We start from the raw sequence: 17843 nt of genomic DNA on the forward strand, positions 1-17843 counted from the left end.
TTCTTCGGAAAGAGACGATTGGACGGAATCGATTGGTATATAGTAACCGTGAAGAAAATATATACTTTCTGAGCTACGCGACAAAAACGCGTAATTTGGTTAATACTTTTAAATTTAGAAAAAATCAGAATAGCCCATAATCTTCCCGGGAAAATCATGAACATTTAGCAAAAAGCCCAACACAATCGGATGAACGGTATAGCAGCAAATAAAATACAAACAAACAATTATTGATTTTTATATTTTAGATATGTAACTGAACCCTTTAGAATAGTTAATCTAGAATTCAAATGTAAGATAGCACTTTTTACCTATACCATGACTGCCCGTAGCTCAGTGGTTAAGATACAGTAGAAAAAAAAAAATCATATAAGTAAGAATGATGTATATATGAGAATCATAGAAGTAAGAAAGTGCCCAGTCTAATATTTCTTTTTTAGGTTTCCTTGTGATTGATATATTCATTAGGTTTGATAGGACTCATCCTAATTAGGATACTTATGTCTAATTATTATAGGAGGCTTAGATGCTTTTTAAATAATGTAGACTATATGATAGTTGTTGTCATGACAACATGACCATGATGATCATACAAGACATGATATTGTTAAATGATCATTGACATAAATGCCAGATCAATAATCTGTTAAATAATGTTGTTTATTACCCTTCGTTTAGAAGTTAGTTTTAAATGTTTATTCGTAAGTGTTTTAATTAGTTATCAATGTAATATAAATACTAACAAATAAACCAGTAAAGGTCAACTGGATAAGTTGCGATCGAAGTAGGATAGGAGACAGAGAGTTCTTTTTCTCGTAGTTATTAAAGGATTATTTACAATTTCCTTCAGTAAAATTAAGCATGAACAATCTTCATTAAGTAAAAACGACAATTTTAAGAAGGGCAATAACCTTTTAATAGCATAATTGCGACATAAAAACTAAGACCAGCACCAGGGACTTTCCCATTATGATTCTTGCTCACTTAACACCAAAGAACTTACCTTCTTTGGAAGGAAGCTGCGGGGTAACTCCGTGAGAATGAAGAAACAGCATAATCATATCTTATTATTATTATTTTTTTTTTTTTTTTTATGGAATGTAAAATAGGTGGATAATTAAAGATACAAGAAATGTTTAACGTTCGATGTTTTAATTATTTATCAAGCATTACTATTTCTTAAGTCTATAACTCGGTTTCCATAATCAGTTTAATTTCTTAAACTATCAAAAGGAGAAGTAATTTTATTTCGCTTAATTATCTTAACGCGTTTATAATGAAAATAATAATTATAATTGTTTACTTATTCTGGGACAAGTCCCTTTTGAATAATACTAAATGAATTGAAAATGGCCTTTATTTCCGTACAGTAAAATATAAAATTATAAAACATCATAAAATATCTCTAATATTAATAAATTGGAGAAAAGGAGACAAAAATAATTTTAAAAAATAAAGAAAAAGGAAATAATGTTTATATAACTACAATGTTAAAATAAATATTACAGACATTCAATAACGTTTTTATTTAATGTAAAACAATATAAAATAAATAAAAAAAATATATGGGTAACGGGATTAAAAAATTGTTACTAGTATTGTGGAGGTCGAGTATTATAGGTCTTTAGATCAAGTTATTAATTTAATGACGACCTATACCTAATACCACAAGTCATTAAGATCGACCTGCACACAACAGTCAATCTTCTAATACAAGTTCTAAAAACATGGGACTAAGAAGAAATTCGTACAGATTGGTGTAAGGTGATGATTGTGAAGATTCCCAAAATAAGAAGATATATTGAACTGCTATAATAGGGAAGGAATAACATTACTCTCTATGCAATCTATATTTCTTAGAATAATAATAAAGCATAGGAATACAAAGTATTTAGATGATAAGTTAAAGAAAGATCAGGCTGACTTCAGAAGTGGTAGGAGTTGCATCCATCTTATAAATATCTTGCTCAATTCAATAAAATAAAGGAATGGCGAAGCACCTTATATATGGTCTTCATAGATTTGGAGAAAGCTTTTGATTAGGTCAATAGGAAAATATGTGACGATTACTTGATAAGTATGGAATCTCAGAACAAATATTAAATCTTATAAAAATGTTATAAGAAGGCTTCGTACACGGGGTTCTTGAAAGCAAACTTTTGGAGGCAATGAAAATCACAACTGGAGTAATCCAATCATGTGCCTTATCCCACACTCTATTTCTTCTTGTAATAGATTGCGTAAGGCATATAACCAAGAATCACTGACCGATTAGAAAACTTGGAGTTTTCTGACATTTTTTTCTTGGCACGTTTCCGAAACATTTAATACAAATTGAAAAGATTTAAAGAAGAATCTGCAAAGATGGATCTGTTCTTAAACGCACTTAAAACTAAAGAAATTATTAACTACGAAGTCAAAGATAGGATGCAGGTAGAACAAGATGAACCTATCGAAATAATAGCTGCATTACTCTATCTATAGAGAGTGATAAGTGAAGAAGTAAGAACAGACGAGGATGTAATGAACATATTGCGTAGAGCAAATAGAGCATTTGTCTAATTGTAGAAAGTTGGGAAGCACAAGGGCATCTCTCAGGATAACAAACTGCGTCTCTTTAGGACAAATGTACTTTCAGTACTCTTGCATCTATCCAAAACTTGGTGAGTCACTAAAAGAACTAAGGAAAAACTCCAAGTATCAGTAAGTATAGATCCTTGAGAAGAATATTTGGCATCCATTGCCCTGAAATAATTTTCAATAAAGAATAAAGACAGCGGGACTACCCAATAGAGGAACTAATAAAGAAAAAGTGATGGTAATGGATAGGTCACACCTTGAGGAAGCACTACAGTACTATCGAGAACTATACACTTGACTGGAATCCACAGGGTGATAGGAAGGGTGACCAAGGAACACGCGGAAGAGATCAGTGATGAGGGATATGAACCTGTCGGGACGTCAATGGAAAGAAGCGAAATATTTGGTAAATGATCGAGATCAGTGGCGAGAATTCGTAATGGCCCTGTACTCCATTAGGAGCTAAAGGTTACTACTACTATACCTAACACAACCGAAACATAAACAGAAACGCAACAACTTACAGATAAGGCAACATAAACTAAATAAATGGATATAGATTAATTAAATATCGAAAAGCCGGAACTGATCATTTCGTTGACGTGTAAATAGTTTATTGAAGTTTGCACAAATATTCCTTAGTGCTTTTAAAAAAAAAATTACTTTTGTCAGTTCTTCGACGGTGTAAGTGGTGAAGCCAGGACCATGATGGGAGTGAAGAACTGGATGGCGGCCGCACAAGATCGTAATGATTGGTGAACACTAGGGGTATTCATGATCTTTGGTTTAACATGTTAAAGCGTGTTAAATGGAAAAACTCATGTTAAATCGAAAAAAATTGCCTTCTTTTACCGTGGTAAAACGAAATAACATTTAACATGGCTGAGAGTCTGTTACTTGGTCTGTTAAATGGAGAATGACACAATAGACCAGTTGAGATCGCCGCCATTTTTGTTGTGACAGCTCAGTTCTTTCGTGTGTTTGTGGTATTTATATCTCTGTTATTAAACCAGAATGGATAATTTTAATGATACATTTGAGAAAAAAAAACAGTAAAAAAAACAATGTAATTTCATTCTACAATCTGAAAATTTGTAAACGCTCGCCAGATAAAAATCTCACTATATGAACCATGTAATTATTCTTAGGGGACATATGTCCCAGAATAAAGTTATTTTTTCATTTCATTTCATAAGCTAAGCATTCACACAAATTCCACTTTTCACTCACTCTGGGCATGTTGTAATTAATTACTTAAATCAAAACTGAAGTAAACAATAAAATGAGGGTCTGGAAGGAAGGTTATAAACATAAAGGCTTATACAACACATTGCTGAGAAAATCCGCTAGGGGCTCTTATGCATTTAACGTTTGACATGACTTCAAATAGGGCTGCTCACAATCCTATAGTTATAACATTTAACATGGTAAAACATTTAACATTTAACACAACATCATGAATACCTCTACTGATGCAGGAGGCCAGGACTTGACAATCGAGTTGTAGAGCCGAATTAATAATAATATAAGTTCTTCATTAATTACTTCTGAACAACGCATTTCTAGGAACACATTATTCATTTATAAATTAAAGTATATAAAATTATGCTTCAAATGAGCACCATATATTTAAAATTACTCAAGTAGTTAGGAATATAAATATTATTATTTGAGGTTATTTTTACCATTTTTTTTAAAATCGAGTTTTCGATTAAAAAAAGAAAGGGTCGTTCTTTGAACTCGCATATCTTCTCAACAACTTGAGTAACGTATTGTTTAAGAATTGTTAGCAAAAACCCTAAAAGTCCGAAAATTGTTAGTGAAACCCTGAAAAAAGCTCGAAAATTATTGGGGCCCCTCTAACTCATAAAAAAAAGATGGTTAAGAGATTAAACCCAACTTTCTAACACTTAATTACCATTCAAGCCCTATGTTTCCTGGCTTACTAAACATAGTAATAATAATGTGACTCCCTGCGACCCATGAAGGATCATACTTTGTAAGGAAGCACTGTTTTTAGAATAACGGTATTACAAGATCACCCTCAACTGGCAGATTGTTCCCCAATTAAGGTTACCCGCTTTATGAGGCTCCGTGGATCTCAGGACAGCTCCATAACCCATAGGGTTGACTCACGGCTACAGAGTAACAGAAAATTATTATCTTTCCATCCGAATTCGAAATCAGGTCTATGGAGTTCGTAGCACTGTGCCTTACTACAGTGCCACCGCGCACCCAAGTAATATAAAACTAGTGTAAATTGCTATGATCACAAAGCGTACAACTAAATATAATTAGTTGAATTATAGTTATTCTAGTAAATTTAACATTTGGGATAAAATATAGTACCCCTACATAAAGACATTCTCCGGAGCCTTTGGCCTTGTGTTGTTAAAAAAACAAACATCTCTTAGCCAAAAACAAGTATTGCAGAGTCAAGCAATATTTGACAGGGCTGATATGTAGTGGAGAAATCCAAGATTACCACTAATTTTTATTCGCTTACTTAAGCAATAAGGGGAACAACCCAATAAATCACTTAATAATATCTAATTTCCACATAATTCAATAATACTGGGTTAATGGTGATAGTAGAAAGCGCTCAAGATTCAAGGTGCCTGAGAAGCAAACAAAGACCAAACGACAATGAAACTTTTCTCACAAGATTAAAGAGGTTGTTTACCATAGATCATATCTATCATATACCGAAACTCCTGATGTGATCTAAACAAAAGAAACAATAGAATACTACGAGTATATCGTAGGGAATGCAATAGGAGAGATTATTGCAGAAATCCTTATGCCCATCAAAAGATGTGTAGGTAAAATAGTGGTTAATACAATACAGTCCAACAAAAAAACGAAGAAAAAAAGGAGCCAATAAACAAAAACAAATCGGGCAATTCTGTTTTTTTTCTTTTTATCTGTTGTTTAGTTCTGAATCGGCATTTAAAATAAAAAAAATTGCAGCCTCGGCAGACGATAGCAAGTTTATTTTGTCAAAAAACCTCAGCAATTTTCATTTCTCGCTCAATACCTTGGAAATTATTTACTGCGCAAACAAAATTAGGTAGAACGTTATTAAATTAGACATTTTAAAGATATCTAACCGTAATTTAAAGAATTTAATAGAACTTAAAATACTTTTTTCGAAAAACTATGTATTACTTTACTCCGGCAAAAATCGTTATGAATTACAACAAAGAGTAAACAAAATGCAAACAAAGAGAAAACAATTAATTTTTTTTTGGACAAACTATCTCGTGTGCTCTTGAAATACTATCTCAAAAGTACCTAAGCTCTTTAAAATCTCAAATTTATTCCAATCTTTGGAATTGAGGCCCAGCGAGGTTTTACAACATTAAACAAAATCGAACTCCATTTTAAAAGGAGTTTACATAATGTTTTCCGGTAGATATTCGATGGATAGTTTCCAAGGTATTGAGTGTGAGAGGAAAAACTGACGAGAATTAAATGTTTTTTCTTAAATGAAACAAACTTCCGGTCATCTGCTGAGGTCGAAAATTCAGATTTCAAAAAACAGGACAATCCCAAACATTTTTATTTTCTTCGGTTTGTTTGCTTGTACTTTCTCGAATTCACATGGCTGTCATATTTTATTCCAGCGGATGATATCAGACGTGCATTTATCATTTCAGGCTAATGGGTATGGTAATTTTATATGCTCAAATTTTATAATGAAATAAGCCACCTTTTTTGTCACGGGCTATTACTTTTTTTAAATAACATTTCACCCTAGAAAGCGTAGATGTGTAAAGTAATACTTAAAAGTTCGTTTACTACAAAAAAAAACAAACCCAACAACATTCCTTCCCTGCAGTCTAAGTCACTCCTGTCAAAGGAAACATTCTTTCTGCAGGTACCAATATACAGGTTCAACCTGGTGAACCACATAATCTTAAATTTATGTCTTTAATAAGAAATTAAACATCTCCACATGTTTGATGGATGCTCAATGTTTTAGATTTAGGGAGGGAGTCCTATTTACATTTTAGGATCATCCATGTTTACAGAAGCATTGAACCACTTTTGGAAGGAGTTCAACTTTTCATTCAATTTTGTTCCTCAAATTTGATCAGGTATACTTATCCACTAGGCCAAAAATTCTTTCACAGTTTAGAAAAAAATTATGGACTTGGATATGGGAGCATTCATAGAAATTTCTCCTTCATGAAAGATCTGGATGGCCACCAGCTATATGTATGATTACATTCCTTTTGATTAAGAACGATAAACCAATAAAAGTGAAATTGAATAAGAAATAAGCAAGTAAAAGAGAATTTCTGAAATACTGGAAAGCAACAAAGTTTTAAGTTTTTGCAAGTGTATAAAGGATATTTCTGATCAGTAACTGGGCTGCTAGTGTTCCAGATAACCTAAGGTAACCAAAATCTGATGAGAATGGATGAGCCCCCTATAATGTAGGCATGGCTAACGCCATTTTGGCCAATGTTAGAACATAGCATCAAATCTAGCACCCTCTGTGGGGAGAAGAAAAAACTGATGCATGATAGAGTCATTTTCTTTTCCAATAACAATCACTTCTTTGGTCGCTCTTTTGTAGAAATCCACCATGAGTGAGTAGACAGCTTGGAATGGCTCCCAGCAGCAGGGGAGAAAGAAGTCGAGGAATTGCGGAGAGAAAAACCTAATGTAAGTCCAAACCCATCCTTATCATTAACATCAACATCATCAACAGGTATATCTACAGTTTTCCATAGACCATTATTAAAAATTGATTAACCGTTTTAATAATAAATGTTCTGTTCCAGCCACCCCCTACACTACCTGTAACTTATACAATAGAATTTTAGTTTCAATTAATCATCTTTTATTTTCATTATATACAGTCCACTAAAATCCAACCAGCCAATTATAAGTGAAGGTGCAAATGGCCTTAAGTTGAAGGCATACTTCATACAAATAGATCAAAACCACTACATAGAATAGTTTCTAATATAAAAGTTAATTATACATCAGCAAACATCATACCCAAAGAAAAATATTTTGGTACAGCTGAAATATAAATATGTGCCACAAGGGAATGACTAGCCTTCTTCACTCAGAAGGGTATATTTAAAACCAGAACAGAATGTTGTTAAAAAAAATAAATAAAATAAAATAAAAGCCTTTTTGAATAGAGTAGATTCGTGAATATTAATAAAAAGAATTAATGGTGAGAACAGACATTATGAACAATTGTATCTTTTAATAATTAAATCAACATAATTCTTTGATTTTTTTTTTTTTAGTACTCTAAAACAGTATGACGAAAATTTCTATGGAATGGTGATGGAAAGGAACCAAATCTCCTTTCATAGCAGTATTAAGATATTTGATCGACTAACTTAATAAATTAAAAAAATAAGATTAAAAAATTTGAAAGTGAACCTCAACCATCAGAGAAAAATTAATCATCAAGAGGCAGAGATGTAGATATAACAATTTTTTAATATTACCAAACTATAAACAAAAATTAAAGTGAGCTTTAAAAAATTCAAGACTTAAGACTAGAAGAATATTTGGGAATACAAACAAGAATAAGCGAGGCATTGAATGCAAATGTTTTTAATTCAAAACTGAAATTCTACACTTTAGGTGGATTTCTTAAGCATATCCAACTATTTAAAAGTACTTTAAGGTAATACACTCAGCGATCAATGATTATTATTATCATTTTTTCTTAATAAAAATGAAGGATGATGAGAACAGAATGACTTACATTCTTTATAAAAATGAAGGATGATGAGAACAGAATGACTTAAATTTTTTTTCTTTTTAACAAATGATGCTATAAATGTTTTGTAATACAAAATATGTAATATAAATTATTTTGAAAATATAATCCTATGAGTATGCTAATGGAATGAGGGCATCAACATCTTGGCAGTACTGTAAAATGGTTGTGTCTCACAACCTACAGAGTCAGTTATCTCAGCCAGTTCAATACAATGCTTCCATTTTATGAAATCCAATGAATTGAAGCTAGAAGTATTCTAATTGAAAATAATAACAGAAATCACATTAATATATAAAATGATTAGCGATTAATTAAAATACATTTGCATTTTCATTAACGAGGGAAAAATAAGATTGAAGTATTAAAAGGTTTTATTTTGACAAAGTTATACAAGTAAAATTAAGATTTAAGGCCTCACTAAAAAATAAAGACATAAATTTCAATGAAAAATTTCGATATAAAGGGACTCGGTTGTAGCACTGTTCTACCTCTCATTATTTATGAAACTGGCTATTCAATAATGTGATAAATATTAATAAAAGTAATCGAAATATACTTGATAAGGATCATGACATCGCTAACAGAATAAGACAAAATTGTAAATACAACACCTGAACAATGGCTCATACAGCCATAGAAAACAGGCATTTTTTAACCATATCTTAGGAAGAAGTGGACAACAGACAAGAAAAACTGGTATAGAAGCAAGAAACATAAAGCAACATTTGATATCTGAACTAAAAAAGCTGATTTTTATCATTTCAATAAGTGTTAATAAATTTAGGCGTACAGGTCATGAAGCATCGAAACTGAATTCTTTTTATTAATTTTCACATCATTCTATGTTTCATAAATTGTTGATAGAATCTTAAAAAATATATATTGCCTCAAGAGAATAATGCTGGTATTAAGTTATGGTATGTGACTCTTAGTTGAAGCTAAAACATTGTAATAAACAAACATTTTAAAATTGTAAAAGTTTTCATTTTATCAGTTACCATGATTTACAAATAAATGCCTCGTTTTTTATAATAAAATGATTAAATTTATCATCATTGAAAAAGTTACAGATAATTACTACATATAAATAAAAACAGAGATATACTGTGCAACTTAAAGTTAACAGAATTTTTCAACATACTACAAGTAAACAATTGTAGCGCCCAAACATATTGATCTGCATGTTTTCACATAATGGCGTAACAGTACTAATAAGAATGTTCTTAGGTCTTTCATCCAATCAGGACTATTTGTAACAGTTAATGTAATCATTTCCTTGAGTATTGAAAATTATTTCAAAATATTCGAATTCTAAATTATAGATACATATATATTAAGAAATATTATATCTTAAGACAACAAACCTCATAAAAATTTAAGCACCAAGATTTATCTTCTCATTTTTCATTTCTATTTCAGCAGAATAAATTCAATTCAGAAAATATCAAAGATATAACTTGACCAAGGAAAATTTGCTGAACAAAATATGTTTTATCTAATAAATAACTCAAGGGGTTTTTGTTAACCATTTGAAAAACCATGCATAATGTTCTTGGGTACAAAGTCTTTCTTTAAGTAATAGTTTAATTAATGAAGTTACGTATAATTCTATAAATTATTCTACCGATTCAACCCAATTGATGATATATTTTTTCTTCTATTAAAAGCAAGTTGCTGGTACTCTAAAGTGTGTGTATAAAATTGATTATTTCATTACAAGTGCTCCAGGTACTTAGGGAAAAAATGTTACATTTCCGCAACATTGGGCAGAACAGGTTAGATCAGGCTGGCGTAGAGATATTTTCATTTATTATGTTCTATAACACCGTTTTAATTGTGAGAGTGGTTTAATCAAGATTAACAGTCACTATTTCATCATTGAGCCAACATACAACACATCAGATAAAATATAAAAATATGACTTTTTCATTTTAATTGTCATATGTATTAGATCTGGTAATGGACATATTGTTATCCTACAATTAGGGATTATGCCAGAAAAAGTCTCTCTGACCTAAAACACATGAGGCGATTACTTGTGAAGTAAAAAAAAAATTATAATTAAAATAAACACTTATCACTTCAATTGTCAATCAAAAAACATTTTTTTTCTGACCACCAACCAGAACACCTTTACTTTATTAATATTTAGGACCATAATATTAATGAACACTTCTCTTTTTTTTTTTCAGATATGATACGATAAAAAAGTTAGTAGTTAAATTACTAATGGTTGTAAATACTAAAAACACGTTAACAAAACAATTTTATTTATAAATATTTACAATATATTCCAAATATTTACAAAACAGAGATTCAGTTATAAAGAATTAAACTGAAATATAATTAATACAAATAGATTACGGCTTAAAATAAAAACAATTTTACACTAATTCACTGATAAATCAAATTTACAATTTAAATTTTATGAATTAATAAATTTAAAATTTATGAAGCATTATTTTTTTTAGAATATTTCATTTTGGCTCTGAACTGCTTAGGTTTTAACCCATAGGCAAGTAATCTGTTATCCGAAAGGTCTGTTATATCTTTGGGCTTTCTTTGTTTAAAACCACCTTTAAAATTTTTCTTACCATTTCTTGCATTGCCCGATCTTCCATCGTGATTCCTGTTTCTAGTAACATCAGTCTTAGTATTTTCTTGTGAAGAGGATTTATTGACATCTTGCTGTCCAGACTTCTTTTTCTTTCTTTTCTTTTTTGGAAAACGTGTTAAGTGCTCCTGAGACTTAGCATTTTCCTTCATATTGACACTTTTTTGCTTGCTATCTTCTTGAGCGGTTAAGTTAGTATTTCCTTCCTCTCCATTGAATATATCATTGCCAAGCTGTAACGATAATTGATCAATCTTTTGTTTTTTAGCCTTTTTCTTAGCTGAATTCCTCAAAAGAGAATCTTGGCCTTCAGAAAATTCATTTGAAATTTTCTCTGGTATCAGATAATCATCAGTTGTAGTGACATCGTTAACATTAATTTCATTTTCAGAATTAATTAATGATGACATTTCATCTTCATCCTTACAGTCTCGCTTCCGTTTTCTTTCTGGTTTGCTAAAAATTTCTACCTTTTCTGATATATTATTTGGCTCATATTGGTTATCCCTGAAATTCTCACCATTTTTCTTCTGTTTTTCATTATTCATTGGCTCTTGGGATTCAATGTTCTCCTGGGTGCCAAGAGCTTGTTTGGATTTCTTTTTCTTTTTTTTACTGTTCATATTAGAACTCTCTGCAGTAGGTTTTATATCAGATGTATAATTGTCCTGTAGTGAATCATCTTTGTTTTCAGAATACAAACTGAAAAATATTTTCTTTTTAAAATTTTCATCTTTAGCTTTCATTGAATATATCTTCACCTCATTCTTTTCAACATGTTCTGGACGCCGTTTACAGATTTTTTTCACAGAAACCCACTTATTTAATTCACTATCATCTGCCATTAATATTTCCTCAACAGATAATCCATAATCATTTGGAACAACCTCTCTGTATTTAAATTTACAAGGAATATCATCAATGAAGTCTTCACAGTCAAGATTATAATATTCATCGAAATACTCTTTGAAATTATTGTGAACATTCGGATCAAAAGAAGGTTTAGCAACTTCCATTATATCACTAAAGCCTTTTTTCTTTTTAAGTTTCTTCTTCTTAGTACGAGTAAGTTTCTTACTTTCTTCCCCAGCATTGTCTGCTTCACAATCCATATTTATATCATCATAGTCCCAATTATAATCATCTTCATTGAATCCCGGATGTTCTTCTTCTTCCTGGTTATAAAATTCTTCATTAAAAAATTCTTTCATCTTTTGATCATGTTTTTCAGCATCAAAATCTTCTAAAATTTCTTCATCTTTAAAACCAAGTTCTGGATTACCAGTTAACTCTTTCAGCTTCTGAATTCTTTCTTCAATTTCAACAAGTTTCTCTTTTTGCTTTTTCTTTATTTCTTGGTGTTTCTTAGTCTTTTCTTCTTTTTTCCTTTGCGCGATTTCTGCTCTTTTCTTTTTCCTGGAATCATCTTTACGCCTTAAAGATCCTTCAACCTGTCTAGGAAACCTCTTAATCTGAAGATTTTCTTCGGTTTCAAATCTCCTATTGTAACGGTCCTCAAATTCTGCTTGCTCTTCTAGTTCTCTTTCATCTTCAGATAAATTTTCATTGAGTGGTAAAGTAGTTGACTCTTCTGTTAAATATCTTCTATTTAATATATAATCTTTTAAAAACTGCTCATTTTCATCTAAATTCTTGTTGTTCCAAAACTCACAAAGAGGTTTCAGCTCCTTCTCTTCTTCCTTATTACCTAATTCAGACTTTACACCTTTAAGAAACTGGATATAGTCAGCTTCCTCCTCTTCTTTGGCCTTTTCATTCTTTACTTTAATTTTCATCAAAGCTTCACCATTCTCTTCATCAGAACCCGAATCACTATTTAACTCATTTTTAAAAAATCTTTTAGTAGCTTCTTGTTCTTCAACATAAGTTAATGGTTTAGAAAATTCTGATTCATCACCCGATTCTTCATCAACAACACCAACTACATAGTCTTTAACAAAAATAGATTTTTCGCTATCTTCTTTCTTCCTTTTTTTGGCTTCATTTTTGAGTGACTCAGGGAAAAACTTGATGTTTTGATCGTATATACTTGGATCCTTATTTTTAAGACAACTAAGCGTTTTAAAAAAGTCTTTATCAGAGACAGCATCAACAATTTCTTCATCATCGCTACTGCTTTCACTAGTTTCTTCTTCATTACTTGTATCCAAGTCGGTATTTTCCTTTTCTTCCATATTTTAAAATTTTAACTCACGTGTTCACCAAGAAAATACTCAACAGATTTCTCATAAGACTTTTAAAAATTCAAGAACACTACTAATATATAACTAAAATAGGCTTAATACATTAATACAGTAAAAACTAGAAACATAAATTATCTGACTTTATTAAAGTTGGAAGTAAGACCTCTTAACAACTACACCACGAGTGTAAACAGATAACATAACCTTACTATAACCTGAACCAGTTATGAAGGATAGGTTGCAAGTATTGCCACCTGCGGAGTAGCTTTTGAATGTTTACTACCACTATCGTGTCATATTAGTGTTTATTTGGGCACTTTAGTACTTCATTTAGGCAGAATGGTGTCTAAGTTTGTGTTTTGAAAGTTTTATGTCAAAAACTCAAGAAAATATAGTTAAATGTGATTATTTCGAAAAGACGCTTCCAAAAGCGTTATGGACTGACATAATTTATGAACATTTGACTGTTATTTTTGTGAATCAATTCATATTATTTGTGCATTGGGCAATAAACCCGAAAATCGATGTAAGTTTGCTTTAATTTCAATATTTTATCTGTATAATTAGGTTCTCTTTTATATACAGTTAATTAATAACATTTTCACCAAGTGGATCATAGTATTTTATGATTAGATAGTGTTTTTATTGGTAGAACAAAACTCTGAAGGTTTTAAATTTTAGGTGGAGAATGCATCGTGGTGAAAGTGCTAATGGTTTTAGCACTGGGGAAGAAGATTCTAGAGGCCCCCCAGATCAAATTTGCTGCTTGGTAGATGAAGGCGGTAGATGCCAAAGGCCAGCAGGCAATGCATCTTACAGCAAAAGGATTCAGAAAATCGTAACCCAACGTCGCCTCAAGCTTCATCTGGATCAAAATGCCAGGCATATTTATATTTGTGATCACCACAAATGCATGATTCAGTCTGCGAGAACTAAGCGGAGAAGGAAAGATTCAGAAGATGATTCCAATGAGGGAGGTGATATTGAATACCCTGATATTGACCTTGGTCAACTTCAGATTAATACTCTACGAAGGTATAAGAGACATTTTAAAGTACCCACCAGACCAGGTTTGAACAAGCCACAGTTAGCTGAAGTGTTGCAAAAACATTTTAAAACTTTACCTGTGACAGAAAAAGATGTGGTTTCCAATTTTTACTATACGGTAAGGACAAATGGCAATAAGCTTGACATTAAGAATGGAGGAGATTCATTGTGAATCTATTTTTTAAAATTACATTACTAATTTGGTCTCAAAAGTTTGATATGTACATTGTATAGGCTATAAGTTTAAAAATAATCTGTTCAATATACTTAACAAATTATTTAATCATTAATCAAGATTCATTTTAATACTTAGTAATAGCATTTATTTTTAATAACTGTTTTCTAGTGTTGTTATGACGAAATAAATCTTTTTATTTATTGAATTTTTTAACGCTTAATCAATACCAAAAGTTCCTATCCTTTTATATAAATTGATTTTAATTACAATTTCGTAAATATTCAGATATTTTGTTAAAATAATACGGATTTTGGTGCCAACTAAAGTTTCTATTAACCATGAAGAATTTCTTCTTTGTCTTATGGTTTTAATATTCCCTCTAGCTATTGGAACTGATTCTTTTATCTGTATCCTTATTACTTGACATTTGGTAATGTTATATATTTTGATTATATTTTTATGGTATCTAATGTGAAACAAGCTTGTAATTCATCTACATTAGAGGAGTCTGCAATTATAGGGAATTAGTGCTTTACAACAAAATTTTGGTAAATAAAAAAGTTTTCCAAATTCCATTTTTGAGATATCACTTTTTTCTTTTTTAAAATAAGTATATGAGTATTAACAAATCACACGGTCATCTTGGAACTGCTCTCCTCTTCTCAGGGTGGATGAGGAACCTGAAAAGATTGGAGCTACCCCTTATCCAAAATAGCACATAAAATTTTAGGAATATAGAAATGTATAGATACAAATAAATGTTTAACAATTTATTAAATAACTTCTTAAAAACTTTAATTACTAATAAAAAATATTACATACATATTAAAACACATTATTGTCAAGGAAAAAAATCATAGAAGGTAACCGGACGTTCAGCATACTTCATTTCAACCTCCTCAGTTCCTGTTGATTATATAGTCTCATAGATTGTTTTAGTAGAACATCTTGGCTGTTGTGGCCTATATCTAGGTGAGGGACTACATACTTGCACCATTAAGTGAAATAGAGGTGCTCCAATCTAGCAGTAAGTGTAGGAACTAAAGACCTTAGCTACTTATTTTTTTTATAAAGAGAAAGCCATTTTTTTAATCTGGAAAAATAAATTAAAAAACAACCAAAAATGAGGCTACCTCCTTATTGCTGCAGACCCCTTAGTTACCAATTTTTTATATTAATAAGATTTTGCAAAGCATTATTCTTATTGGTACATGTGAAAAAGATTTTATGCGATTGATAGGATAATTTGATAAATTAAAAAAAAAAGTGAAATTTATTTCCATGAGAAACACCTTTTTATTCAGAAATTGTGATGCAAAGAGGAGCCTTGTTTGTTTATTTGGTTTAGTGCCCTTACTCAACTATCCAATGTAATTTCCACGACTGGTGTTCTCCAATTAGTGCAGAAAGATTAGGTTTTCAATTAATTATCAAGGACAGGTTATGGAATGGTCAAGACAAATTCTTTGAGATCCTCATGAAATGAATTTCAGCATTGCTTCTAAAACGAGGTTGTTAAGGTGATGCTTTAACTCTTGGATCCAATGGCCTTAAGGAAATGATTATTATCAAATAGTCTGCTGTGGTCAAATGGTAGTATTATTTTAATTAGGTTTTCATATCTTCAACTCGTTATTCAGGTAAATATTATTAATTGTTTATTTAAAAATATATGAAATAGTATTGTATATTGCTTAATGATTTGCTAAGTTTGTTGTTAATCCAAAGGATTGACAAATTTCAAGGTAACTGTTCTCATTTTCTTATTAAATTCTGCAGCAGGGTATGTTTTTATGTCTAGAAATATTTAATATATATCAAGTAGTTTTCTTATATAAAGGCACTAATCTATGACATTTTTTTCCCTTCCGTGTTATTAAATATTTTTAGGCTGACAGTTTAAAATATGACAATTTGACCAGAAATCACTCAAAAATTGATCATGAAATAACTATTTAAGGATATTATATTGATGCTAAAACCAAATTAAGTAAAATGATGCTATATATTAAAATAATGAAAAAGGATGAGCAAAATTATCAATAAAAAAACTAATTGTTAAGAAAATTAATCTTGGCTACTTTTGAAGATGATTAATAAATTTAAATATTAAATAATAAACAGTATTTAGTAACTATTTTTAGAATCAACACTTGAAGATGGAAGGATAGTCTGAAATGTGGGATGAATTATTCTATTAACAAAAATAACATAATAAAAAGTAAAAGGTTGAAATAAATAAATAAGGTTGAGGTAAGAAATAATACAGAAGGATAAAAAAATAGAGAATGTTTGATATGTATTTATCATGGAGTTTTGAATATTCTTTGAACTTTTTATTTAAATAATTTATACTAAGTATTTATTTACTAACCATCTTTACATTTTTTAACAGATTAATTGTGCTCGAAGGAGTTTTTTTCATCAGCAGTGTTTTTTTCAACAACCCTGAAAGATATCAATTCTGATACCACTGAATGATTTGAAATAACTTGTTACTTGAATATTCGCATGTAAAAACTTTTTGAAGAGTATTTTTCTGTATAATATATTGTAATAAAATATTTTGTCTTGTTTTAAATAGTTATGTTTAAATCCAATGAATATAAGGATATGTTTAAATATACAACAAGTTATTTAATAAATTCTTGCAATTTATAAGAATAATTTCTTAGATGATCTAAATGAAAGTGCTTCCTCAATATTGATTCTAAAGTTGGGACCGTTCACAAACCTTAGTGCCAGTTTTTCAACTGTCAGATTTCCAGAAAAATCTCCACAGGCTTCATTTAATCTTGTGTCATAAGAAATGTGGCAAGTTCATATTCGTATTCAAATTGTATTGGCTACCAGTTATGATTATTTGACAATTTGAACTGTTGGTTCTTTCATGTTTTGGGTTTGTGAAAAATTAGAAGAAAAGTTTTTATTTTTTGTTTTTTTCCTATGCCACGGGAAGTGGGCTATTACGCCATTTTCCCTCTCGCAGCCCGATACAATTTTACATTTCCTCTTAGTTGGTCTGCATCTTGCTGAAGATCTTCTAGACCAGTACATGTTAAAAGATGGTCTCCCATGTTGCATAGAGGACATTTTGGGGAATCTACGATGCCAATTCGATGGAGGTGTTTTTTGAGCAGATCATGTCCTGTTACTAGGCGAAAAATAGCCACTCTCTCAGCTCTGCTAAGATTGCCGGGGTTTATCCTTATGCAGTAGGCTCTCTCACTTCTTTTTTTCGAATTGAACTTTGTGTCTAGCGCTTGTTCTGTCCTTACAATAAAAGCCTATCATTGATTTCACTGTTCTGTAGGAAAGTGGTAGAACACAGGTTGGTTCTCTGCACAACCGAGCTTAGCCAACTTGTCAGCTTGTTCATTATCATTTATACCAACATGGCCTGGTATCCACTGCAGAGCTATAACCCTTCCTCTTTTCTTAATGATAGCAGCCATGTTT

At 30.8% G+C, this 17843-nt stretch overlaps 2 protein-coding genes across 2 annotated transcripts; one reads left to right on the plus strand and one right to left on the minus strand.

The window, feature by feature from the left end:
* Window positions 1-10594: 10594 nt before the first annotated feature.
* LOC106681686 (protein KRI1 homolog) lies at window positions 10595-13335 on the minus strand. The gene has a single exon (XM_014422133.3). The coding sequence runs from the start codon at window positions 13148-13150 to the stop codon at window positions 10790-10792; it is 2361 nt and encodes a 786-aa protein (XP_014277619.1). The 5' UTR covers window positions 13151-13335; the 3' UTR covers window positions 10595-10789.
* Window positions 13336-13395: 60 nt separating this feature from the next.
* On the plus strand, window positions 13396-14589 carry Sap30 (SIN3-associated polypeptide 30). Its single transcript, XM_014422135.3, has 2 exons — window positions 13396-13685; window positions 13841-14589. Coding segments are annotated over exons 1-2 (540 nt in total). The 5' UTR covers window positions 13396-13683; the 3' UTR covers window positions 14379-14589.
* The last annotated feature ends 3254 nt before the right edge of the window (window positions 14590-17843 follow it).

This window comes from Halyomorpha halys, unplaced genomic scaffold (assembly GCF_000696795.3).
Source record: "Halyomorpha halys isolate HHAL.00 unplaced genomic scaffold, Hhal_1.1 Scaffold359.1, whole genome shotgun sequence".
NCBI lineage: Eukaryota > Metazoa > Arthropoda > Insecta > Hemiptera > Pentatomidae > Halyomorpha > Halyomorpha halys.